This window comes from Podarcis filfolensis, assembly GCF_964270895.1.
Source record: "Podarcis filfolensis genome assembly, chromosome: 13".
NCBI classification, from domain to species: Eukaryota; Metazoa; Chordata; class Lepidosauria; order Squamata; family Lacertidae; genus Podarcis; species Podarcis filfolensis.
In genome coordinates this window covers 24,169,268-24,196,170 of record NC_139615.1, presented here as the reverse complement: position 1 = coordinate 24,196,170, position 26,903 = coordinate 24,169,268, and the positions used below count along the sequence as shown (strand labels likewise).

Here is a 26,903-nt window from a genome sequence, read left to right as displayed (position 1 = left end):
TCCTGTTCATTTCATCTGAAATGCTTTCAAAAAAGTATTTATGCATTTCCCTTCAGAACTGTCAAGAACTACACTGCATCTTTCAAAGATACACAATTTCCACCAGGTAAGGAAGTTTAACCCACCAGGTCATATTCAATTGGAGTCAAATTGCTTAAGCAACACTGTGGAAAATCAGAATAATCTGGGCCAATCCAATGCTTTAACAGGAATACTATATTGCCATGAATTGCCTGGTGGAAACAGGGCCCCCACACATATGACAATACCCACACATATATCACAATCCAACTTCTGAATAATTATGAATAGGATTTCACAGCATATAATCAGTATATTGCTCAATGTAGGTTTTATACCCCACACATCTTACTGGGTTGCCCCAGCCACTCTGGGCAGCTTCCAACATATATAAAAACCATAATAAAACATTAAACATTAAAAAAAACCCTTCCCTTTACAGGATTGCTTTCAGACAGTTTGGGGGCTGCCTAACTCCATACCCCCAACATTTCTCCAATGAAAATAGGGACATCCTAAGGAAAAGTGGGACATTCCGGGATCAAATGAGAAATCGGGATGGCTTCTCTAAATCAGGGACGTCCCTACAAAATACGGACACTTGGAGGCTCTGCAATCCAAATAACAGGGAAATCAGCTGAAGTGATGATTCTGCCTTTCATTTCTACACAGTTGCTTACCATTGTACTAAAATGAATGACACATGAAATGCAGTCATACACATTGGTTATTTAGATATAAGTTGCAGTACCTTCAGTGGAGCTTACTCTTATGTAGTGTGTGCAGAGTCTTAATAATCAAAACATGAATTTCATTGGGGCCACAATCATATGCACACTTACTCAAACAGAAAGTGCCGAGGAAATGCTCATAGGAAACTTAACTTCTGAGTGAATGTGCTTTGGAGTTTGCTGTTCATCACTTTCTTCAGCTCAAATGAGCAAATCACAATGTGCCAGTTACTTCTCCATCCAATTAATGATTAACTAATGAAAATCACGCTTACAACATGTGGTAATGGTAACCGTTATGTTATAGCAGTTTCAAAGATACCATGTGCAACACTTGCATATATTTTTTTTCATTTGCTAACGGCTGGATATGTGTCCTGATTCCCCTGATATGCCTTCCATTGCCCATTCAAACAAGGTGGCAGTCATGCAATAATGAGTATGTATGTGTGAGTTAGACTGATCCCAAGCTCTTTCTTACTTTCAGGATGTGAATTGAGAGTTCACTGTTTATCTATAGCAAGGTCCATGATCAAGAAGGTTCCAAAGCTTCTTGACCATGGGAGTTGCTGGAGTTTTATCATGTTAGAGTATGCAGACACTTGGACACAAAGGCACCGGGCGAAATAAACAAGCATAAAAAAACACAGGTGTTACTAGGATCTGAGTTGAAATGTCCTAAAGATTTACCAGTATTACCTTCCTTTAGGGTAAATTAGTGAAAACTATGAAAAGGTCTGCAGATAGATGTAAGACTGAATGGCTATAACTTGAAATAAAACATGCTGAATAAAATAAAAGTGCTGTGATATGAACCTCTGAAATCAAACTTATTAAAGATAAATTTAAAATAGCTTACCATTATAAAAAATGTCCCATGTAACCATTTCTTTATTTTCCGAGAGGCTACAAATAATTCATTTAAACGTTTTTCAGGCCGGGGAGCTGTATATTTGATCCTCCTCCCACTTTTGATATTTTAGAAACTAACTCTGAATTAAGGTTTGATGACTTCATCACCAAATCAAAAGCAGACGAATCACAGATTATGAACGTTGGGTGTATATTTAACGTCCCATTATACATCATAGTTGATTCTAGTGCAGTGACTTAGACATTATACTACAATTGACATTAAAATATAAAGTGAATGTCACACACTACAATATTTATTCCCAAAGGAAAGCTGTTTCTAACTGAGATAGCGTCAGCCAAGTGAACTTTTTGAAGAGGAAGAAAAGTTGAGTTAAAGAAATTACTTTGCTGATTCCTTTGAGGCAGCTAGAACAATGTAAACATATAGAGTATGACCTTTGCATAAGATTAGCACCAAGTTTGAAAGAAATTAAATGACAGTATAACAACCCTTTCGCCCTTTTTAATAATTGATGCATTTTGTATACTGTGTATATTTTTGACTTCTTTGCATTGAGTAATTCTTTTTTTGGGAAATGCCACATGAAGAAAAAAAAACATAAATACATGCTTTAGAATTTATTTAGGATTGTTTCTTAGTTATGTATATTATTTAAAACACACACATATATTCCACAAATGTAATAATTCAATGTTATACGCCCATATGTATTAAAGGCCAACTAGCATAACCTCCTATGCTTAACCATAGAACAATTAAAAAGAAACAGAAAAAAACCGTCCTTTGTGCAATTTTTCTCATGTAAGAAATACTGTGCAAATGTGTTGTGAATCATGATGAAAAGGAAATAAATATTTTTTTAAAAATGGCGCAAAAGCAAGATGGTGATTGCTTCAAAACATAGCTGGTTTTAAATAATAATAATAATAATAATAATAATAATAATAATAATAATAATAATTTATTATTTATACCCCGCCCATCTGGCTGGGCCTCCCCAGCCACTCTGGGCAGCTTCCATAAAAACCAAAAATACAATAAAATATCACACGTTAAAAACTTCCCTGAACAGGGCTGCCTTAAGATGTCTTCTGAATGTCAGGTAGTTGTTTATCGCTTTGACATCTGCTGGAAGGGCGTTCCACAGGGTGGGCGCCACTACCGAGAAGGCCCTCTGCCTGGTTCCCTGTAGCTTTGCTTCTCACAATGAGGGAACCGCCAGAAGGCCCTCGGCGCTGGACCTCAGCGTCCGGGCAGAATGATGGGGGTGGAGACGCTCCTTCAGGTATACTGGACCAAGGCCGTTTAGGGCTTTAAAGGTCAGCACCAACACTTTGAATTGTGCTCGGAAACGTACTGGGAGCCAATTTAGGTCTTTCAAGACCGGTGTTATATGGTCTCGGCGGCCGCCCCCAGTCACCAGTCTAGCTGCCGCATTCTGGATTAGTTGTAGTTTCCGAGTCACCTTCAAAGGTAGCCCCACGTAGAGTGCACTGCAGTAGTCCAAGCGGGAGATAACCAGAGCATGCACCACTCTGGCGAGACAGTCCGCAGGCAGATAGGGTCTCAGCCTACGTACCAGATGGAGCTGGTAAACAGCTGCCCTGGACACAGATTTGACCTGTGCCTCCATGGACAGCTGTGAGTCCAAAATGACTCCCAGGCTGCGCACCTGGTCCTTCAGGGGCACAGTTACCCCATTCAGGACCAGGGAATCCTCCACACCTGCCCGCCTCCTGTCCCCCCAAAACAGTACTTCTGTCTTGTCAGGATTCAACCTCAATCTGTTAGCCGCCATCCATCCTCCAACCGCTTCCAGACACTCACACAGGACCTTCACCGCCCTCACTGGTTCTGATTTAAAAGAGAGGTAGAGCTGGGTATCATCCGCATACTGATGAACACCCAGCCCAAACCTCCTGATGATCTCTCCCAGCGGCTGCATGTAAATGTTGAAAAGCATGGGGGAGAGGACAGAACCCTGAGGCACCCCACAAGTGAGAGCCCAGGGGTCTGAACACTCATCCCCCACCACCACTTTCTGAACACGGCCCAGGAGGAAGGAGCGGAACCACTGTATGACAGTGCCTCCAGCTCCCAGCCCCTGAAGACAGTCCAGAAGGATGTTATGGTCGATGGTATCAAACGTCGCTGAGAGATCCAGCAGAACTAGGAAACAGCTCTCACCTTTGTCCCTAGCCCGCCGGAGATCATCAACCAGTGCGACCAAGGCAGTTTCAGTCCCATGATGAGGCCTGAATCCCGACTGGAAGGGATCCAAATGGTCCGCTCCTTGAGTATTATTTTAATGCATTCCACTTACATGTAATTGTGCTGAAAAACTGGAAGTTCTATAGAGATGTGATTTGTTTGTGTGTGTATATATATATATATATATTTAAAAAAGATAGGAAAAAACAACTAGAAGTAACTAGAGGCAATTTTGACCATGGCTGCAATGGCCAGAACCAATCACTGAGCCATGGCATCTAAACAGTTTATAGATGCTCTAGGTGAAAGGTAAAAGGTTTTTTATTAGGGTGAGGCAGGGAAAGCCATCATTAGTATCTGCCATCCCTGGGCATCGCCCTGCCCTACTCCCCCCAAAAAACCAACCTCTTAGAGTGCAAACTATGCAGGTGCCACTCTGGACATTCCTTTTGTGAGAAACAACTGTCCCAGTTTTAATGTTTGCACCCAATGAATGATGGCATAGCAGTGATTAGCAATTTTGGAAATCTATCCAAATAGACAAAATGAAGTCAGTGGGTATATCATTCTGGGAAAGAAGCTTCCTAATTCATTATTAAGCCATTTTGTTTGTTTTCTGCTAGTGGAGAAGTTACTGTTGTCCCAGAGAAAGAAATGGTTCATTTTCTTTTGAGTGACAGAAATAGCTTTGTTACACACATAGTGGCCCTCTACGCACCAGCTGCAAACAAGCAAACAAGCAAACAAACAAAAACAGGAAATAGGAAAAATGATTTAGATAAAATTGCTATACAATGTTGTGGTGATTCTGAGATTTAATCTTAAATCAAGCTTGATATGAATTGGTTGGTGTCTCTAGTAACTGCTTTCAATAAACCAATCTTTTGCATAGCTCTGTGTGAAGAGTATTTATTGGGTTGATAGGCACACACTTTGAACAACACACAGGTTAACTCTATGCACAAAGTTTCAGTTCTCTCATAGAAAGGTGTTTTATGGAATCATATGTGGGGTGGATACACCTAGGGCTATCCAAATGTACAGGTAAAGTGTGTGTGTGTGTGTGTGAGAGAGAGAGCATGTGCACAAACAGAAATCTTACTCCAGTCATCTGCAACTCTCTTAACAACTAGACTGTCTGCTGCCAAAATCTAGGCCAACTAATACAGATTTTATTTATTTCCCTTCCCCTTCACATCTGTGCTTTGTTAATCACCTGCACAATACTTTTCTCAACACCCCCCTCACCTCTTTATTTCTTAGAGTATAGATGAAAGGATTCAAAAGAGGCACCACAATAAGATTGAAGATGCTCACTACTTTGGTTCGTTCTAATGAGGTCTGTTTAGATGGCTTTACAAACAGGAAGATAGTGGAGCCATACCAAATAATCACCACAGCAAGATGGGAGGAACATGTGGAAAAGGCTTTTTGTCTTCCTTTTTTGGAGGGGATGCGTAGGATGGTGAGGATAATGTAAATATAGGAAAGAAGGGTTGTCACACAGGAGCCTACAATGACAAATATAGCTGTGAAAAAAGCTGTTATCTCAAGAAAGTGGGTGTCTGTGCAGGAAAGAACTATCCAGGAATCTAGGTTACAATAGAAATTATTGATAACATTGGGGCCACAGAAAGACAATGTTGTGAGCAGATAGGTTGGTATACACATAGCAAGGAATCCACCAAGCCAACAGCCTCCTGCCAACTTGCTAGAAAGATGAATGTCCATAATGGTGCTGTAATGAAGGGGGAAACATATGGCCAAATATCGATCATAAGCCATGATGGCTATTAGAAAATGCTCTGTGCACCCAAAGGAAAAAATACAGTACATCTGCAAAATGCAACCTGTAAAAGAGATGCTTCTGCTTCTTCCGAGGAACATAGCCAGGATCTTTGGGACAGAGGCTGTTGTGTACCATATTTCCAAAAAAGAGAGATTGCAAAGAAAGAAATACATGGGCGTATGGAGACGGCGATTAGTTACTATTAGAAGGATAATACAGAAATTTCCCAAAATGGTCAAGATGTACATATTTAAAAAGATGATGAAGATTGTTAGCTGGAAATGTGAAGACCCAGGGAAGCCAAGCAGAATGAATTCCATCACTCTTGATTTATTTTGCTCTTCTCTGTTGTTTTCTCCCATCTGTTCTTTTCTTTAACCTGCTGGAACACAATTCTGAATGAATATGCAGAACATTTCTCCTTACCCTCAATATGAATATTACAGACAATCCCTGCACAAAGTTGGTAGAATTTACATCAATTGAGGTTTGGTTTTGGGGTTTGTTTGGGTTTTTTAAAAAAAAAATCTAGACCACCACCTAAAATGGATTCCCAGCATTGCTAATACAAAAACTGATATGAATTTTTGAATTATATCTGCATTTTGGGAGGCAAGGTTACCAGAACAATATTCAGTACAGTCATAACTCGGGTTACAGACGCTTCGGGTTGCTTGATTTCGGGTTGCTCACTGCGCTGAACCCAGAAATATTGGAACGGGTTACTTCCTGGTTTCGGTGCTTGTGCATGTGCAGAAGTGCTAAATGGCGCTTTGCGCATGCGCAGAAGCACCGAATTGCGACCCGCGCGTGCGCAGACACGGCACTGTGGTTCGCTGATGCTGTGGGTTGCGAACGTGCTTCCCGCATGGATCACATTCGGAACCTGAGCGTCTACTGTATTTAAAACTAGGGATCTGTTACTTTAATATGAGAAAGAAACTGAGAGAAACCAAAATGGACAGATTTGACAATTCCTACTTGTGATCCAGGATGTGGGTGGTGCTGTGGTCTAAACCACAGTTCGAATCCCCGCCATGGGGTGAGCTCCCGTTGCTCAGTCCCAGCTCCTGCCAACCTAGCAGTTTGAAAGCACGTCAAAGTTCAAGTAGATAAATAGGTACTGCTGTGGTGGGAAGGTAAATGGTGTTTCCGTGTGCTGCTCTGGTTTCGCCAGAAGTGGCTTAGTCATGCTGGCCACATGACCCGGAAAAACTGTCTGTGGAAAAAAGTCGGTTCCCTCGGCCAGTAAAGTGAGATGAGCACTGCAACCACAGAGTTGTTTGCAACTGGACTTAACTGTCAGGGCTCCTTTACCTTTACCTTTACTTGTGATCTAACCAACTGAACACAGACCACCAAGCTTGCCTGAATGGTGCCAATGTGTCCATGGGAGCCTAGCAAAAACCCATTTTTGCTAAATGTCTGGAGCTGCAGAAACTCAAAATGTTGTTTTCTTGAGTTTTCTCATTTCAGTTTGGAATTCAAAGCACCAGTGTTGCTTAGTGAAAGACCAGGGTTCAAATTCCTATTCAGTCATGAAGCTAACTGGGTGATCTGAGCTCAGTTACTGAAATCAGATGGGAAAGTGGGGTATAAAATAATAAATAATATAAATCAATACATAAATATTAAAAATGACCATCCGGTTGGTTCCATTTTGTGTTCTGGGTTCAGTTTGTACAGGTTGCATATTGTATAGTCTGGTCTCAAAATCAGATTAAACGTGGACTTTTAGATGTTTACGAGAGTTTTGAAAAAAAATCCAAAATTTTAACAAATAGTGTTCTCTCTCTCCTTTTATATACAGGAAATCCAGCATGTAAGATTCAGTATCAAATTTATCTCAAAGCCTACATGTTCTGAAAACAAACAGAGCTTGGAAGCTATTTGATTTTCTTAGGCAATATGCTTCCTTCACCTTTCTGAGAATGAGAGTTTGGTTGCAATCCTGTACAGAGTCAAGACTGCTTTTATCCCACTAATGCCCATACTTGTGCTTGCTTCTTCAGTCAGTAAAAATGTTGCTCTAAATTCACTAACACTGCAATCCTATTGACCTTGGGAAATGTAGCTCTTCCTCTCCAAGGAAACAGAGAGAGGAGCATCTTTGAACTGTGAGATCAGATTTCATAAGGCCACCCCAAAAGCTGCCATAAACCTTATCTTACTATTGCCAAAAAGACATGCCAAAGAATATTTGGTCATGCTGGAAGTGGATCAGGGAAAAGCATGGATCCAAAGGAAACAAAGTCTTCCTACCCCCTGAAACTACGATATACATGAGAGGGACATTGTTAAGAAAATAGTAATAATAAAAAGGGGATATAAAATACTGCTTCTCTCTCTCTTCAGCTCTTGCATCTTTAGTTTTCTCCCACTGGCCAACACACTTGTACAATTGCTTTATATGCATTTTAATGTATGATTTTATAGGGTGTTAGGGGGTGGGAGTACCTCTGGTAGGAGACACATTGTGCTCTTTTTGGGTAGCTTATCCACCTTTGACCCCCACTCTGCACTCAGCTCTCATCTGTGGCTCCTAGAAGCTATCAGCATGGGACAGAGGCCATACCCCAGAAACAGCTTCAGCTGGCTGGCTAAACCAGATGAGGGTAGCCAAAGGGTCTCAATCCCTTAGAGAGTTAGGAACTTGCCCTGCATCTTAAGACAGGCTCCAGCAGATTGAATGGATGAGACCAATAGTGGGTCCAGTGGTCAAGAAGGAGGTTTCTTCGTGTTCTGTAGAGAAAAGTGAGGGGCAGATGGGGCTCATTTACCTGGGAAGATACCCCTCTAGGATAGGGAAAACTCTGGTCCTAAACCTCTGCTGTCTTGTGGGATATCTTCAGGAGAAGAAAAGGCTAAGGAGTGAACCCTACCCAAATCTGGAGCCCATATGACATTAGGATGGGTCCTTGTGTGCCTCCTTCTGGCAACTCCTGCAGCCAAGCTGGTGCCAAACATATCTGCCTTCCCTTGGACCCCATCAGCAAGGCCAAGAGTGGGGTCCTGTTGTCTGGGCAGCCCAGGACCTCTGTACATACTGCCCAGGCTTTTGCCCCAGGGAGGTCACTAATGCAGCACTAATTTCACTCCCAGAGGTGCACTCCATTATCTCTCAAGATGACAAATGCCAACATTTTAATGTAAACAAATCAGCTCCTTCTCCGCTGATCTTCATGCCCAGAGGCCAATTGTGACCCTCCCGACCTCTCTCTCTGCCCTTCCCCAGACGAGACTCCTCATTAGCCCTGCTCTGTTCCTTCCTTGAGTGCTTTTGCCTATCTGGAATGCGTCCTTCAGCTATCTCAATGGATGGAGGGTGAAGATACATGACGAGTTGATTCTTTGTAGAAGCTTCAGGCTTTTGCATGGCTAGAATGTACTACAACAGTAAGAGTCACATCTGTTGTTTCTTTCCCCTTTGTCTCTAGTTTCACGCCCTTCTGGCATGTAGCTCTCTCATGTTGCAAACAAAGAACTGTAGCCCTTGGGCTGAAAAAGGTTCCCCTGCTTTGATTTTTTTATTATTATTACTGGCAGGGAAAGCTACAGGCCAGCTCTTCAAAGTAGTATTTTTTTTTCCATTTGATGAATTGCTGATCACAAATGCATTTAATATTTAAAAACTGTCAGAAAAAATAAGTAAAGAAAGCCACTTCACAGATATTTATTGCATCATCCTTTCATATCCATACACAAACAATATCGCTTTGAATTTTCATAGCAACCCACTCACCCACCCACCCTATGATTCACACATACTGTATACATTTTCAGTCTCTCAGTCATCAGCTACTTTATATTGATTACATCCCTCATCGTTTCTACTCACAGAGTCTAAAACCGAACCAGGAAAGCCCTTCTAAGCACCTGAGATACAGACAGCTGAGCAAGGTATATTTATATCATTGACACGATCAGTGCTTCCCTTTACATTTTATCTCCAAGGAATTCATACAAAATGTTCTCAAGCAATTATGGAATAGATCCCCCCCAAGGATATTTCATATTTTTTGTAGTCAATTCTCTCCATGGTTTTGGATTGCAACGCTAACACAAATTTCAATATGAAATTTCAATTTCTAGTAGAGAAGAATGAAAATGCCTGGAGCTAAATTAAACACCACTATGGGTATAAATAACAAGTACTCAAACTGGCTTTTCTAAAATTGTTGTTGTTGCTGCTGCTGCTGTGCTGTTTTGTTTTATCATTATTCCATTTATATCCCACTTTTCCTCCAAGAAGTTCACGATTTTGTACATGCTTCCTATTTCCCTTCCTATTTTATACTAATAGCAATCCAGTGGCATAGGTTAGCTGGAGAGAGCATGGCTGGCTCAAGGTCACACTGTGGGCCTCATGGCTGAGTAATGCAACACTTGAACCATGACACCACACTTGCATCCTCAGATGGATGTAAACTGCATGCAGCCCATTGGTTCAGCATTTTTGAACCTGTACTTTCATTTTCCCATGGGCCTTTTTCTATTTTCCATTTTAATCTACCACCCTTCCTTTATACTTGAGCACAGGATGGCTAACAACACACAATCCGTAGAATGATCTTAAAACTGAACTTCTTTCTTTTTTTTAATTCCCAAATAATAATAAAAATATAAAAAGTCCACCCATGAAACAAACTCCACATCCAAAAGAATGTCCCATTTTCACTGCCACTGGTGGCACATCTATCACCACATAGTTTTTTGTAGGTGGACTGGGGGAGCTACTGGTGGCATAAATATGTGTGTAATTCCATATCCAAGAGCCTTTTAAGTCAGTCTTTCACGTGTTTTAGGATTGACCCCTTAGCTTGTTTCATTTGTTAATTAAAAAACACCAACCACAGAAATTAGAGTTTTGTTTCTCCAGGCAGGTGCATATTTGTGGCTCATGGGTCTTGTGGAAATAATACAAAATGAACACCAGTTTTGGGAGAAATGAAGCCATAACTTTGATGATTAAACAGTAGGTGGAGGTAGTATGGCAGCAGGGTGAGGATCAAGTCTTTATTCTACTCAGCTTCTACTGATGGAAAGGCATTCCTTTCAAGGTTGGGAAGCACAACCCCTCACCTTAGGAGTCGCCCAGTACTGAACTCATGTATCAGTGTTGAGCTCAGTACTGAACCATGCATCCGGGGTCCCACTAGGGAACCCAGAGAGATATTCCAGGAAGGCAGTGTCAGGGACGAGCCAGTGGTTTCAAGTTCCCTGGAGGGAGGGGGGAACCTGGGAGTGGAAGAAGTGGTTGATGTGCCTGAGGGGGAGGGGGATACTGAGGAGAGATCTGTGAGTAAGCTTAGAGCAAGAAGCAGGAAGGGCGTAGGGAAAAATATGGGTTCAGAGTTGATTTGGGATCTAACAGACCCTAGGTCACACTCTCCTGTGCCCACTTTGGTGGTTTCCCACTGTCTAACACTCTTCTAGGGATATAGTGTGTCCTCCCTAAAAGAGGGCACGTGTTGCGGTGAGACCTGGAGACCGACCTCCTGGTTGTGGGTGGGACTATTGGATAGCCACAACACCCAAATTGGTAGGTCACTCGTTGCTGGGTGTAATCTGACCAATGGGGTGCAGCCTAAACAATTCAAGGGACCTATTTAATCCCTTGCACGTGACCCAGAGATTCTCTTTCGCCTCTTGCAAACGGAAAAGAGAGCAACCTGTCCTGTGTGTAGCTGAGAGACTTGCCTTTGACGATTGTCAGTTGGGGATATTGATTCCTTTTATCCTTTCCCCCAGTTCCTTTCTAATTTAATTTATTTTCTCCTCATCTTAATTTAACCCCCCCCCACCAACCCTTCACCTACAAAAGGGTCTTTTCCCGGCGTGGGGTTTTGCACCCAGTAAAAGGGAGCTTGCCACTGTTCCATCCCCATCCCCCAATTAGGCTTCTGCAGCCCCTTTGAAAATGGGGATGAATTCAGCTGAGGCTGACATTGGGCTTACCCGATACAATGTGGCTTTTATTCGCGGAACTGTGCCTGCTTGGTGGTGTGCTTGTAGGCACCCACCCTTCTTTAAAATCTGAAGTGGGGGGGGCTTGGAAGAGTTGAGAGCAGCTCTTCCTGGACTCAAAAATTTTGGTCACTGATGGCAGTGACGTGTGTGGCTCAGTAGCCAGTTGCCCAGCTGCCACTGAGAGGGCCAGGAAGTGTGTCCAGAGCACAGCGGCCATGAAGGTTCTGGCCTTGGGCGGGACGGTGATCTGTCACCCGGGCATCACCTTCAGTGATCCATCCCTTTACAGGCTTGATGGGGTTCATCTGTCTGTGATTGGGAATGATTTGTGGCTGACTGCAGTGTTAGTGGGGTTATGGGATTGGTGTGAGTGGTTGGCGGTGGGTGCGGGTGCTCGTGTGGTGGATAGGCACTGGTTCAGGTGATAGGGATGGGAGAACGGTCTCGCCATCCTTATGTGAAGGGTATTCCATTAAAGGAATCCAGGGACTCAACTTGGTTTGGTTAACCCCCAAGAGGGGGTTGTGCCTGTGCCTGAGTCCAGGGGAGCATCTGGGGGGGGTGGGGGTAGACAGAGTCTGTTCCCGGGCTTTCCACCTACCTCAGGTGTTCACCCTTGGCTGACCCTATGATAGAGCTCTGGGTCAGTGCTACCTAGAACGGTGTAGGGACCTAGTCAAACCAGAGCCTATGCAACCACTCACTTTTCAGTAATCAGTAAAGTTGTGGCCTAAATTCTGCCAAAAACCAAAACTAAAATTTGAGTCAAATGTGTTTTTTTTTTTGGGGGGGGGGGTCCTCTGGGTCTGAACATGCAACACTTCTTCCACCAGCCAATTGTTTGAGTGAGTAACTGGTGTGATCCTTACTGGCAGAGCCAGACAGGTCTGGCCAGAGACCTCAAAAAAGCTTCCAGTGTTGTTTAGGGATGTAGATTGCTCTGCCTCTCCTCATCAACTATGCATAAGACTGCATGGCAAGCCTGTTTCCTATTAATTAAACATTAAAATTATCTCAAAAATGATAGCAAAACCTCTGTGGCAGAACAACTGAATCACTTATGCAATTTGCACACACACTGGAGGTGGAAATGGTTGCCGTAATCCAACATGTCTTCCGCACTTTTTATCTATCTGGCTTTTGGGAAGAACCAAGTGGAAACAAAGCAGGTGGTAGGGATGGTAGAATCTGTCAATTTTGGTATCTCTCAGTTTCTCATTGTTTCCAATCTTCTCCACATTTCATCATCAGCTTGTCATGATGATTATGATGATTTTATAAAGTCACTCAGTGAGCTATTTCTGCTCTAACTGCAACTGAGAGATTTAAAGGGCAGAAAGATAAAAGTTTATGACCCATTCAGGAGCTATTGTGCTCTGTCTTCTCCTTAGATATTTCTTATCTACAAAAATAGATCTTGATCACCCAAGAAGAACAATAGATAAAGCAGCAGGGACGAGTAGGTCGGTTCCTATGGCTTGGTGGGCCACATGAGGACATGAGCTTTGAGTTAGCCACCCCTACCTTAAACTGACCTTCCCCTCCCCCCAAAAAGCTCTAAAATTATTTGCTTATCTATAATTTCTTTTTTCCTTCAGTTACATCCTGAATAATGATTGACTGCAGTGATGTTCCAGATGCACACAACATAGAACCACACTTGCATATACTGTGTTTTTGTTGTTGCTTTTAAAAGAGAGATATTGAAACAGAGTCTTGTCATTATTTGTTAGCTGCTCATGGATTTTTTTTTCCAGCTGCAGATGCTATATATAAATAAAGTTTGTGACTGAGTTTTCTCCTATACCCTAGGGAGAAAAACCCATTCTCCCTGATCCAATACACCTGGCACATTAAAATAAGTAAATAAATACACAGACATTGCTCCTGCAACTTAATAATAAAGCAAGCAACACCCATTGCATTTACTCAAAGTGTATAAATTTATTGACTATAGTCAAGAGAGAATTCCCAACAAAAATGCATAAAGGTTGAAACACATGGGATCAGAAACTAAAAAATGTGTTGCAATGGATTAGGCAAGTACCATAAATTTTCAAGTGAGAATGCTTATTATTTTAATGCAAGAAAAAACACAGATAACAATAACAACTTTTTTATCTCCAAGGAATGCAGTTTTTTCTTTAATTGTGACACGGGGTCTTGAGGTCTTCATCAGCTTAATCGGAACAATAGAAAGGTAAGAATTGTCTTTATTATAAATCACTTAGGGCACAATCCAGCACAAATTAATAGAACTAAACTCTACTATTTCAATGACAGAAGTTTAGAGTGTTCAGAAGAAGGGAAATAAGTTGTAGTTGTAAATGTAATGGTTAATGTGTGTAGATGTGATAGTAGGGATTTCCCCAAGAATTTTATTCTTTCAAATTTCTTCATGGACTTTCCAATTAACTACTCTTGTTAAATGGAAATCAAACACAAAAATACACTCACATGTATGGGCTCTAAACAATTGGGACAACTGTATATACTTTTGCTATAATATGTGATCCCTATTCCATGGGACCACACAAGATCACAGCAGAGAGAAATGTCCTCCCTCCCCCACTGTTCCACAAGACCCAGCACTGCCACCTTCCCTTTTGGGTGCATAATGGTCTGGACTGGGAAAATAATGGACTTCTCTTGCCCTATATTGGACAGCAAAATAACACAAGCTTAAAGCCATTGATAAAATCCCATTAAAGACACCATTGTCAGCATCCCAACACCAGGAAAATCTTTATGAAAAACATTACAAAGTGAAACTTTTCTAGAGCATCTCCTTGTTTAATAGGTTTAAAGTTTGGATATAGCCCTCATGACTACAGTGTACCATCGTAAGAATATGAAGCAAAGAAAAATCTCTGATAAATTTAATGAAAATAGAATTTTATTAATCAGTTGCTGGAATAGTAAATTTCAGGGGAACATGTATTATTTTCATTAGTGTAAATCATGTTCCTCTGATAATTTATTTTTGTGTTTGGTTTTTTGCTAATGATATTAATATGCCAAAGATCCAGAGTAAAAGAGAGTAATTTTGCAAACAGAAATCAAAGCATCTCTCTGCCCTTCTGGTAGAAAATGCAGCATGTATTCTAGACACCCACTAATTCTAAGCTGAAGACCTGTAACAAAACTGTATAGAAAAATGGACAGAATAATATAAACTGATTTATGAATAGAAATCATTACAGTAAGACAAATTGATATTATATGAGAAGTAGTGATATTTCATTTGAGAAAGAAATCATTTTGAACTAAAGTGCTAAATTAATAAAATCCTCTTACAATGAACTTTTGGCTTATATTATTATTTGTTAATAGTTATTCTATGGAGAGCATTATTAATATTTCTTCAAATAAGTGAGAATATAAGAGCCACCATTTCCAATCACTAAGTTTTCATGAATGTTGTTTTGGCAGAAAAACACCTGATTCTGATGAGAGAAGGAAATGACTCCACTGTGAAGGAATTCATCCTCCTGGGTTTCTCTGGATCTCATGAACTACAAATCTTCCTTTTCTTCCTCTTTTTCTTTATGTACATCCTGACAATCGCTGGAAATGTGGCCATTATAGCTTTAGTGCGAGTCAGACGACAACTCCACACACCCATGTACTTTTTCCTCTGTAATCTTTCCTTCCTGGAGATATGGTACACAACAGCCTGTATTCCCAAGACTTTAGCAATCCTTGTGTCCAAGAGCCACCAAACCATCACCTTCACAGGGTGCATCACACAGATGTACATTGTTTTCTCCTTGGGATGTACAGAATACTTCCTGCTTGCTGTCATGGCTTATGACCGCTATTTGGCCATATGCCACCCATTGCACTACCACACCATCATGTCCAAAATGTTGTCTATCCAAATGGCATTGGGATCTTGGATATGTGGCTTTGCAGCGATTTCGGTACCAGCCTTCCTTATTACCCAGTTGTCTTTCTGTGACTCCAATGTTATCAACCACTTCTTTTGTGACATTGTGCCTTGGATAGTCCTTTCCTGTACTGACACGTACACATTAGAAATAGCATGGTTCATACTTGCTGGTATTGTCATCATGGGCTCATGTGTGATAACTTTAATATCCTACGTTTATATCATCACCACAATATTAAAGATTGCATCTGCTGAAGGCCGTCAACGAGCCTTTTCCACCTGTTCCTCCCATCTCACAGTGGTGATAATATGGTATGGTTCCACCATTTTCCTACATATCACACCTGCCAAGCATCAGTCACTGGAATTGACCAAAACGGTCACTCTCCTGAATACTATTGTAACCCCTTTGTTAAATCCTTTCATTTACACACTCAGAAATACTGAGGTGCAAGAAGCTTTCAGGGCCACATTCAGATTCACAACTATGTTACAAATTAGCAGAAAAGATAGAGGCTGATGTTCTGTACATGTGTCATTTGCATGGTGCATGGGACATTTCCTGGCAGTGCATAGAATCATCTGTGCATTTGATGTAGGGCTTCTGAATTGCTACAGTGTCCTTCCCTATTCTCACTGCTCTCTGTCACCACCATTTTTTATCATCCTCATCCATTTGCTAAAGATGAAAGTATTAAACAGAAGCTTAAATCTCTCAAATTCACATCATCAAGTGAATTTCATTTCAAAGGGACTAAAGTAGGCATAGGCAAACTCCAGCCCCCCAGATGTTTTGAAACTACAATTCCCATTATCCCTGACCATCCCTGGTCCTGTTAGCTAGGGGTGATGAGAATTTAGTTCCAAAACATCTGGAGGGTCAGAGTTTGCCTATGCCTGAACTAAAGCACCCCTTTGACCCAATTCCAAATATCCGAGGAAAATATTTTTATATCTAACATAGTCTCGTAGTTTCAGAAATTGTTCTCAATACAGGGTTGTTCTTTCCCCCTAAATAATGCTACATTCTCTGATTTCAACCGGTGTAGGAGAACCCCAAGAATGTGCATTATGGCCCCCAGGTGCAGTGAGCCCGAAATTATTGGGGTTGGAGCATAAGAAGAAGTAATAAAGCCTACCACACTTCTGAGTGCAAGCACACCCAGTTCAAATAAAATGGAGGCTGATCTAAGGCAGGGTCAGATTTCACACAGGTCCACCTCAAAAGTCCAGCCCCTTAGCTTGCCCATGATTGGTCAATCCACGGGCAAGTCCCGACAACCCCTGCAAATGATGGAGGAGATTACATTGTCCATTGGTCGTGTGGGAACAGGAAATTTCCTTCCCAACTCCCCCATGACTGCACCAGTCCACAACTGTCATTGCCACTGGAACGGTAAATTGGCTTTTCAGAAGAAGGCAAACATCTCAGACTCTTACCATGTCCCTCTGTGGATCAATGAGGAGAAATTGAAAGAAACTAAAACAAAGCAGTAAACTTATCATTGCTTCCCCTTAATTGTGTTTAACATGAAGGTCAACAGAATATGAATAAACATTTAAATGGATTAATATGCCTTATTTACAGATGCTTCAAGCTTCATGTACATTTTTACTGAACTACTGTTGCTGCTACTATTTCCTTATCTCTCCATTGGTAATAACACATACCCTCCAAATGCCCCAAAATTGCTGGGACTGCCACAGAAACAATTTAGCTATCACTGCCACAAAAAGTCCCAATTTAAGCTGCTCTTAAAGGGGCTTGCAGTTTTACTGTAGCTGCCATTTTTTCCATGGCCTCTTTAATAGTAGCTTGGCTTCTCATCTCTGTGCCGTCCATAAATATGTTATGCAGAGAGGAAGACAAGGGGGGCGGGGCTTGAAACAAACATTGACGGTGGAGGGCATTTCTGAGTTATGGTGTTTTCAGAGCCTGCAGGACCCAGCAGGAGAGGAGAGGGGAGGGGAGGGGAGAGGAGGGGAGAGAGCACTTTCAAAATGTGAGTCTACCCTACTAGGAGGCTGGAAGTATTCTGGCTCTCTCCCCTTCCCTCTTGTGCCTTCAGACCAGGGGTTGCCAACTTTTTTTGAGCCAGTGGGCACATTGGAATTTTGAGGAGGTGCTATGGGAACCAGTCACAAAAGGACTGTTGTGTGGTCCTGGCACAACACAAAATGGCTGCCATGATTTCATGGAATAACATGAAATTGATGCCACAATTAAAAGAGCAGAAAAAGAGACAGGTATAGGCATGTATCCATCACCTTCCTCCATCAATTGTGGGGGAGGGGGCATCTATATAAGTCACCACTGCAGTCGTTCATGCAGAAAAGTTTTTTGCAGCTTCAGTTCTTCTGAATGGGGTGGAGGGTGCATATCCATTCCTCATACCAAATGAAGCATGGGACTGCCTGAAAGGTATGTTTAATGAAGGAGAATTTGAACCAGTGCCAACAAGATCTGAACAGGAAGAGCTAATAGTTTCTGATACACTATGTTTTTTTGAAAGGATATATATTTAGAACACTTGCAGGTGCCATACTGGGGGGCATCCTGGTGTCTGTGGGTGCCATGTTGATGCATTCTTCAGAACATACCCTCATACTGCTGTGGTGATTCTACAATGGCGGCTTAGTTGATAAACACCTCGCTACAAACTGAAACATATTACATTGGGAACAGGACCCAGTGGGGAGACCTAGATTCAAGCCATCACTCAGCCAGGCTCTGGGTGTCTTTGAACCAGTTACCGAATGTGGTTCTTTAGTGCACATTTCTCCTTATATAAACCATTGTGCAAGCAATTTCCAATAACAGAATGCATTTTTGCATGTTGTCTCAACTAATCTATGCATTTTTAAGCACATTTCTCCCTATTATATGCTTTTTGAGAATTTTGTTGTTGGAGACCTAGGGTACTGTAGCCAAGCCAAGGTCAGTCAGCAAATGAAGCAAAGAAAGCTAAATCCCACTGATTTCAATAAAGTGCCGCCTTTCAAAATATTGTTAAATGTGTTTTATCAGTTTAGTAGAGAGGCAAATGTATGGTAACTGGAAGAGGAGAGAGAGAGGAGAAGGAAGGTGGAGGAGAGAGAAAGACACCTTGTTGCTATCATTAGCCACATTCTAAGTGGATCTCCCAGCATTCCATAAACTTATTAACGTAATAGGACAGAGGTGGGATTTGTGACTAAGCAAAGCCATAAGAAGGAAATCTCTTAGGCTATGGGAAGTTAAAGCTCCAGGGTTCTACTCATTTACGATTTCTTGTTTGACTCCTTTGAAAAATTACATCACTCACATCTGAGCTTCTCATCATCTTGAAAGAGGACAGATGTAGAAGTGCTTCAGTAAGAACTTTAGAACCATCCAAGTATGGATTTCCTTCTTTTTTTACAGTTGCCGTTAGAAAGCATGGAGAATGGGCCATTGAAAGGTCTACCTTCTCCAGAATTATTGCAATCCAATAACTAGTTAAAAAGAAGATGTACAATGTACAAAAGTAGGCATTGCTGAATCCAATGGGTCTTACTCTCAGGTAAGTGTGTACAAGATTTAAGTCTCAGGGTTCTAGATACATTGAAGCAGGACATGCTCCAGCCAAATTTAGTAAGGTGCATTAACTCAATTTGAAGGCAGTTCACATTCACACTATACATTTAAAGCACTCTCCTGTCACTTTAACAGGGATGACTTCCTCCAAAGAATCATTGGAGCTGTAGTTTGTTAAAGGTGCTGTGAGTTGCTGTGGGACCCCTCACAGAGCTACAGTTCCCAGCACCCTTAACAAATTACAATTCCTAAGATATTCTAGGAGAAGTCATACCTGGCAATGTTTTGCAAATGTTATACAGGAAATGTATTGTGTGGATGTGACCATAAATTTGGCTGAAACAGACCAATGATTTTTTTTTTAAAAAAAAACATATTCAGAGTTCTGTTATAAGGATATGAAGAGATATTACAGAACCTGACAACCTGATTATGCCTGTGTTATTGTTTCAAAATCCAGTTTCATTAGAGCTTGATAGCTTCAGCTTCTTTTTCTTCCTCCTCCACTAGCTGTCTACATTTGAATAGGTCAGTGACAGCAGTGAGGTCATCATTTTTAGTTCATGTAGGTATCACATACTTTTAAGTGCAACCCTATATTACATAGAGGTCAATTGGGAAATTCCTATTTGTCATGGTATTTGACTGTATTTCAAATTAGCAATGGAGTATTTTGGTAACATTTATTACCTTTTTAGAGGGTTATGCTTTAGCTCTCAATCTAGAAAACCATAGAGAATAGCTTGAATTGGTCTTATTATTAATTGAAGATATACAAATTGAAAGTCAGATATCACTCTCTGGATGCTAGACTCACAATCACATTTCAACTAGAATAAAACCTGAAGTGTATTTTGACAGTCCTGTACTATGTATGGCATCCAATGCTGTCTTCCCAGCTCCACAACAGAAATTAGTGTTTGCAATACGAGTTCAGGTTTCTCTTCCCCTTCCTCCAGCTTCTCATGCGCATTCCAAAATCTGGTCCTGAAGGTCCCCCAACTTTCCAGAGCAGATTTTTGGCTGTATGGGGGCTGCAGTAAGGAAGAAAGAAATTTTAATCTCAGACCAGGAAATGGACCTTCAGCACACAATCAAAATTACAAGCCACTAGTAAATGCAAGTAAGATGTTCAAAATGTGCAACAGATGCTCTCCTGAATTGAAGAACAATAGCAAAGGCTGAATAAATATCTGCACACATTTTAAAAAGTCATTGAAATTGTTAATAATCACATGAGTAAGAATCTTGTGACTATTTTATTAGCTGCTGATCTACTTCTCATCTGATTTGCCCTGTTACGGATTTCAGAATTTCCACATTGGTTTTTCAGACTATGCCATAATCACTAGTATAAGTGGATTTATTGATATGACTGATGTTACTTTGCATGTATCAATTTCACTGACTGTTCCCCACCCCCAAGAATTGTGCTTAGCATGCTCTGTTTTTATTAACAGCGGAAGCAGCAATTAACTTACAGAAGAATGTGGAACCAAACCTCACATGTAGAATTCATAATTATGGGTTTCCCTGAACTTCCACAGCATCAGTTATATTTATTTGCATTTTTCAGCACCATCTACCTTCTAACTCTTCTGGAAAATGTCCTCCTCATTGTGACCATTTAATTGAACAACCACCTTCATACTCCCATGTACTTCTTCCTAGGAAATCTCTCTCTTTTGGAAATATTCTATGTCTCAGTAACAATGCCCAAATTGTTATCAAATCTGTTGTTGGGTGAGAAGACAATCACTTTGGAGGGCTGCATCACTCAGCTGTATTTTTTCTTATCTTTGGCTTCTTCTGAATGCTTTCTCTTGGCAACTATGGCCTATGACAGGTATTTGGCCATTTGCTACCCATTACATTATGCAACGCTCATGAATCACAGAGCATTCACTGTCTTGAGTCTGGTTTCCTGGCTAGGTGGCTTCCTGGCTTCCTTTCCATCAGTGTTGATGATCTCCAACTTGCAGTTTTGCAGGAAAAATACAATCAGACACTTTTTCTGTGATCTCTCACCTTTGTTGAGGTTGTCATGCACCGACACTTCATCCATTGAGATGCTGGATTTTGTGGCAGCTTTAGCAGTCCTCATGACTTCACTGGCAGTCACTGGAACATCTTACGTATGCATCTTTTGCACAGTTGCAAAAATCCCCTCCATCAAAGGGAAGCGGAAAGCTTTTTCCACCTGTGTCTCACACCTGGCAGTTGTTTCAATGTTCTATGCTACCACCATATTCATGTATGCATGACCCAAGGCCATCGGAACCTTTGATCTCAACAAGCTGGTGTCCATCCTCTATACAGTGGTGGCTCCGTTTCTCAATCCAATCATCTACAGCCTTAGAAACAGGGAGGTGAGGAAGACCTTAAGGAGAGCTTTACATAACTCAGGCATGTTATCAAAATGTTTTCAAACAGAGAAGCTAAAGCCATCACAAAACTGAAAATTACCAAATTCAGATACCTTCTCCATTCACCACCAAGCATCACATGATAACTTGTGCAATGATAAAATACATTGGAAACTACCAAAACATTAAGAGGTTCTAATATATGGCCTCTATGATTTCAGGGTGGGTTTCAGAAAGTTACATTTCATCTAAGTTTTAATTTATATATATATTTAACTGTTGCTATATCTGTATTGTTCCTGTTATACCTAATTGCAAATTCAAATGTATCCCTATCGTGTTTTATGACTTCCTTGATATTGTATGTGGGCTGGAACTGGTCTGTGACCAAAATAATAAAATTCATTCATACATTTCATCAGGTTTTCCAACATACACTAAATCAGTTTGTACAATCTGATTTTGCCAATACTTCTTCCCGTTTGCTGATTCCAAAATAAAGACATACCAAGCTGTCTAAAAGTTTCTGATTGCCAGGAGTTTTTTCTAAATAAAATGTAGAACTGCACAGCGAGATGTGATCTGAATTCACATGGATAATGTACATTGCTGCAACCCTTCTGAAAATCACATGTCTTCTGGTGTTGATAAGTGTTCCCACGTCACATCTTGGAAAGGCAAGAACATTCATTTATCTAACAGGAGATTTTGGATATACTGATAAAATATAGACCAGAACTATGTCAGACATGGAGTGGATCCTTAAGGATCTCATGAAAAAAGTCAGTGAATTCATGCTGTCGCAAACTGTATGTAAATGAATTGCTTCCAGGAACCTAGGCTGCAACCTAGGTCAACTCTTCTAACTTGAAATCTGTCTATGTGAAGCACCTTTACACCTTGATTCAAAACACATTACATTGGTAACTCGGGTTAAATACCTAATTTGTTCCAGAGGTCCGTTCTTAACCTGAAACTGTTCTTAACCTGAAGCACCACTTTAGCTAATGGGGCCTCCTGCTGCTACCGCGCTGCTGGAGCACGATTTTTGTTCTCATCCTGAAGCAAAGTTCTTAACCCGAGGTACTATTTCCGGGTTAGCGGAGTCTGTAACCTGAAGCATATGTAACCTGAAGCGTATGTAACCCAAGGTACCACTGTACTTGGAAGCATGTCTCACATTTATTTGTAATATGCTGACAGATTCTGGTGCTAGTTTTCAGCAGTACAGCCCAATAGATAGAGATAGCAGAAAATTTATAAGCTATGCCACAGGTTACTGTTTCACAAGTTCTTTCATGGAAAATGCCATTAGGACTGGTGTGCTAGAAAGACATATTCAAGCATTACAAAAGCCTAACCACAACAGTCCCATTCCCTTCATCCTGATCTTGCCACATTTAGTGGTGAGGTCTCAAGTGAGCTTATAAATATGCTCATCTGAATATGTGTATAACCCTCCTTTTAATCAGTGGTCCAAACACATGCAAAATCCCAAAACTGTGAAGCGCTTCAACTTGCCATTAAAAATGACAATGTGAGGGGTGGAGTGGCTGGGCCTGTCAGACACACATTGAATTTTGTAATGCCTTAAGAGTGATCAAAACTGGGAAGTCTGAAATTCAAATCATCATTCTGTCATGAAGCTCTCAGGGAAGACCTGGACCAGTAACTATCTTTCAACTCAGCCTATCTTACAACTAGATACCTTCCAGATGGTGTTGGATTGTAACTCCCAACAGACCCTACTAGCATGGACAATGCTCAGGGACAATGGGAATACTAGCCCAGTGACATTTAATAAAGCATCATAGTAAAGGACAGGTGGCCATACACTCACCAAAATAGCCTTGTGTGCCAAATGGGGAGGCCTCATGGGCCTAATTAAACCAATGGGTTGTAGGCTCCTCACTACTGGTGTACAGGATTGCATTGAAGAGAATTAAAATGAAGATGGGCTGTGTCTGTTCACATGGCCTAGTGGTGCACCTATCAGCACCTCCATCTATGATAAGCCCTTAATGTAATTTGGTAAGAGCAGAATCCAGCCTCATTACCATTGAACACATACCCTCCAACATTTTTCCAATGAAAATAGGGACATCCCATTCCATAATGATAATTTTACTATTTACATCCCACACATCTTATTGGGTTGTGCCAGCACTCTGGGAAGTTTCCAACATATATAAAACATGATAGAACATCAAACATTTTAATAAAATCTTCCCTACACCGGATTGCCTCCAGATAGCTTGAGGGTTGAATAACTCCATACCCTCCAACATTTCTCCAATGAAAATAGGGACGTACTAAGGAAAAGCAGGACATTCCAGGATCAAATCGGAAACTGGGACGGCTTCTCTAAATCTGTGACATCTCTGGAAAATAGGGATACTTGGAGGGTCTGTTAGCATATTAGTTAGCTGTTAGATATCTGAGTATATACACTTGCTTTGTAAATTCAGAACATATTGATTTCAATAGGATATTTCTTCCCAATATAAATATTATCTTCAGGAGAAGGATTTTCTTCAGAATCCCAGTGAGGGAAAATATATAAAATCTCCCCTTCATACCTGCTGCTATTAATACTTTGAAAAGAGGGCAGGGGGTTTTGGTACACATTTTACATCACATTTATCTGATCCACATTATGTTTTGATCCACTCATTTGTTTTTGATCCACCCATATGTTTAATGGTTCTAGTATATACAGTGCAACCATTATCCAAGATAAATTAGGGAGTGGTTTGTGAAATACCCTTCTATTAATTGTCATATATGTCCATAGTGTACCTTGGATTCAAACACCAGCTTCCAGCATCACACCCAAACAAAAACCAGGAAATCAAATTGAAATTGATGCGCTCTATGTGGGGCTACCTTTGAAGGTGACCCGGAAACTACAACTAATCCAGAACGCGGCAGCTAGACTGGTGACTGGTAGCGGCCGCCGAGACCATATAACACCGGTCTTGAAAGACCTACATTGGCTCCCAGTACGTTTCCGAGCACAATTCAAAGTGTTGGTGCTGACCTTTAAAGCCCTAAACGGCCTCAGTCCAGTATATCTGAAGGAACGTCTCCTCCCCCATCGTTCTGCCCGGACACTGAGGTCCAGCTCCGAGGGCCTTCTGGCGGTTCACTCACTGCGAGAGGTCAAGTTACAGGGAACCAGGCAGAGGGCCTTCTCGGTAGTGGCGCCCGCCCTGTGGAACGTCCTCCCATCAGATGTCAAAGCGATAAACACCTACCTGACATTCAGAAGACAACTTCAGGGAAGTTTTTAATATGTGACATTTTAGTGTATTTTTCATCTTTGTTGGAAGCCGCCCAGAGTGGCTGAGGAAACCCAGCCAGATGGGCGGGGTACAAATAATAAATTATTATTATTATTATTATTATTATTATTATTATTATTATTAGGGTCTTAAATAGAGACTGATCATTGCAGGAATGTTACATCATCTGTTTTCATAAGATACTGACCAGGAAATAAAACAACTGTTGAAGACGCAACCTAAGTTTTGTTAACTTTGAGGAGATTCAGCAGCTGCAGGACTGTTTCCTAGTGATTCGTAATCCAACAGTGAATAAATGATACTGATATGCTACATTCTGCTTCAAAGAGCAGAAACTAGACCAACCTGTTTGACCACAAATACAAAAGCTAGACCAGTAGTTATGTGGGTTTTTGCCTGCTGAATGAAGTACATTGACAGGATGACTGCCAAATGAGGTGACAAATGGAGATAAGTTTAATGCATTTGACAATGGAATAAAATGGGGATCTGTCAATCCCCTCTCATATCCTCCTTCAGCGAGCTTTGTTTTGATAAGCATGGAGACATTTTTATTCCGAAACCAACTTTTTTCCTTATAAAAAAAGTCATTTTTATTCCTGTACTGCTATTGATCCAATGTTGCTATATAGAATTTTAATGGTAGGGTTTTGTGTTTTTCTTAATTGTCAGTTGTTTTAAGGACTGTTATTCTTATGTTTCACAAGCTGTTGAGTCTAATGTATTACTTAACAATATCTAATTAATAATGACTAATGTTTTTCTTTCTTTCTTTCTTAACAAAGAAAAAAGAAAAACCTTTTCCATTTACTGTCCTTGTATTTATGTTGCGATCTGTGAAGAAAAAACCTGCAACAATTCCTCTCCCACCTTTCCTCCATCTGGTTATACTACTCTCACATAGCAACGTCAGAATTTCTAAGCTTACATCTTGCTTAGTGTGTCTGAACAGATTTTTGTTCACTGTTTGCATATTCATATACTGTACACATTTTTCATTAGACATCAGTTTTGCAAGATTTAGCTCTGGTCAAAAATCTCTGTGTCTACATTAAGAAAATCTCTGTGTCTACATAAAAAATGTATACCATACTCCTAAGATATAGGAGGAACTTTGCTCTGACTTTCACATCAATGAGCAGTTCAGTTGGGGGCAAGTCACATTGACTGGGTGTTCTACTGTGAGTGCTAGCACAGTCTTATTATGAGAAGTATGTTTGTGTGTGTTTAGAGGAGCCTACACTGTAGTGAGTTTGTTTAAGGTTGCAGCCTTAGGCTATGCTGTCGTTCTGGCTGTATTGTTGTTTTCAGTGCTGAATATACTTCTCCCCCCCCCCAAAATGACCCCTGAATTTTTGAATTTTATTGATATTGATGCTGCATTTTATGTTGTATTTTATGCTGTTTTATGCTGTTTTGAAGTCGCATTTTAATCAATGTTTTATATTTGCTGTTAGCCGCCCTGAGCCTGGTTTTTAAACCGGGAAGGGTGGGGTATAAATAAAAATTAAAAATAAAATAAAATAGATGCAATGTACCAAGATCATTATTCTTCTGATGGCTGACTAACTTAAGTGCCAGCACTTCAAAGCACATATCTGAATTTTCAAACTGAGATGAACTGCGAAAAACTAATCTCTAGACTGAAAGAGAACCTCAGTCTAGCCATATTTCCTACAAAAAAAGCTGTAAACAGTGCCAACCTATAAAATCATTACACTTTGTTTCATTACGCAGCGTCCTTTTAATTACAACTTCTTTCTAAAAATGAAACTTGTGCAATTAATCACCTAAGGGCAGCTACCTAGAAGTTAATGAGATGTGTCTCCCCAGATGATTTTTCTTGTAAATTCCTTGTTCCCTAATAATACTTCTGAGAATTTTGACTCTGGGCAGCAATGATTGGGTCCACAGTGACTAATTCAGCTTCAAGCCCTGTGGATCAGAAACGCTGAGATTTTGATTAATCTCCTGAGATACTAAAGCAACATACAATGTGACATTTCTGTAACTCTAATGGGGCCCACAGGGAGCTGTTAGCAAAGAAACTTTTTTTCCCTAAGACAAAATGCAGCTCTAAGCAGATCTCACTTCATGCTGCTTTAAAAAAAATCTTAGCACTGACAAACATTAGACAAAAAAGGATATAGGTTTTGTGTGAAATATGCTTCTCTCTGTGTCTGGC

General features: G+C 40.8%; 2 protein-coding genes and 1 pseudogene across 3 annotated transcripts; 2 read left to right on the top strand and 1 right to left on the bottom strand.

Annotated features, from left to right (window-relative positions):
* Nucleotides 1-4,799: 4,799 nt before the first annotated feature.
* On the bottom strand, nucleotides 4,800-5,999 carry LOC310746679 (olfactory receptor 6F1-like). The gene has a single exon (XM_083580661.1). The coding sequence runs from the start codon at nucleotides 5,989-5,991 to the stop codon at nucleotides 5,053-5,055; it is 939 nt and encodes a 312-aa protein (XP_083436787.1). The 5' UTR covers nucleotides 5,992-5,999; the 3' UTR covers nucleotides 4,800-5,052.
* A 9,013-nt stretch (nucleotides 6,000-15,012) lies between these two features.
* On the top strand, nucleotides 15,013-16,011 carry LOC310748612 (olfactory receptor 6F1-like; the record flags this gene model as incomplete). The annotated part of the gene is made up of 1 exon (XM_083584464.1): nucleotides 15,013-16,011. One exon carries the CDS (start codon nucleotides 15,013-15,015, stop codon nucleotides 16,009-16,011), a length of 999 nt encoding a protein of 332 aa, XP_083440590.1.
* A 2,916-nt stretch (nucleotides 16,012-18,927) lies between these two features.
* On the top strand, nucleotides 18,928-21,820 carry LOC310746646 (olfactory receptor 6A2-like; annotated as a pseudogene). The gene is made up of 2 exons (XR_014552312.1): nucleotides 18,928-19,033; nucleotides 20,508-21,820. The product of XR_014552312.1 is annotated as an olfactory receptor 6A2-like (transcript).
* Nucleotides 21,821-26,903: the final 5,083 nt, after the last annotated feature.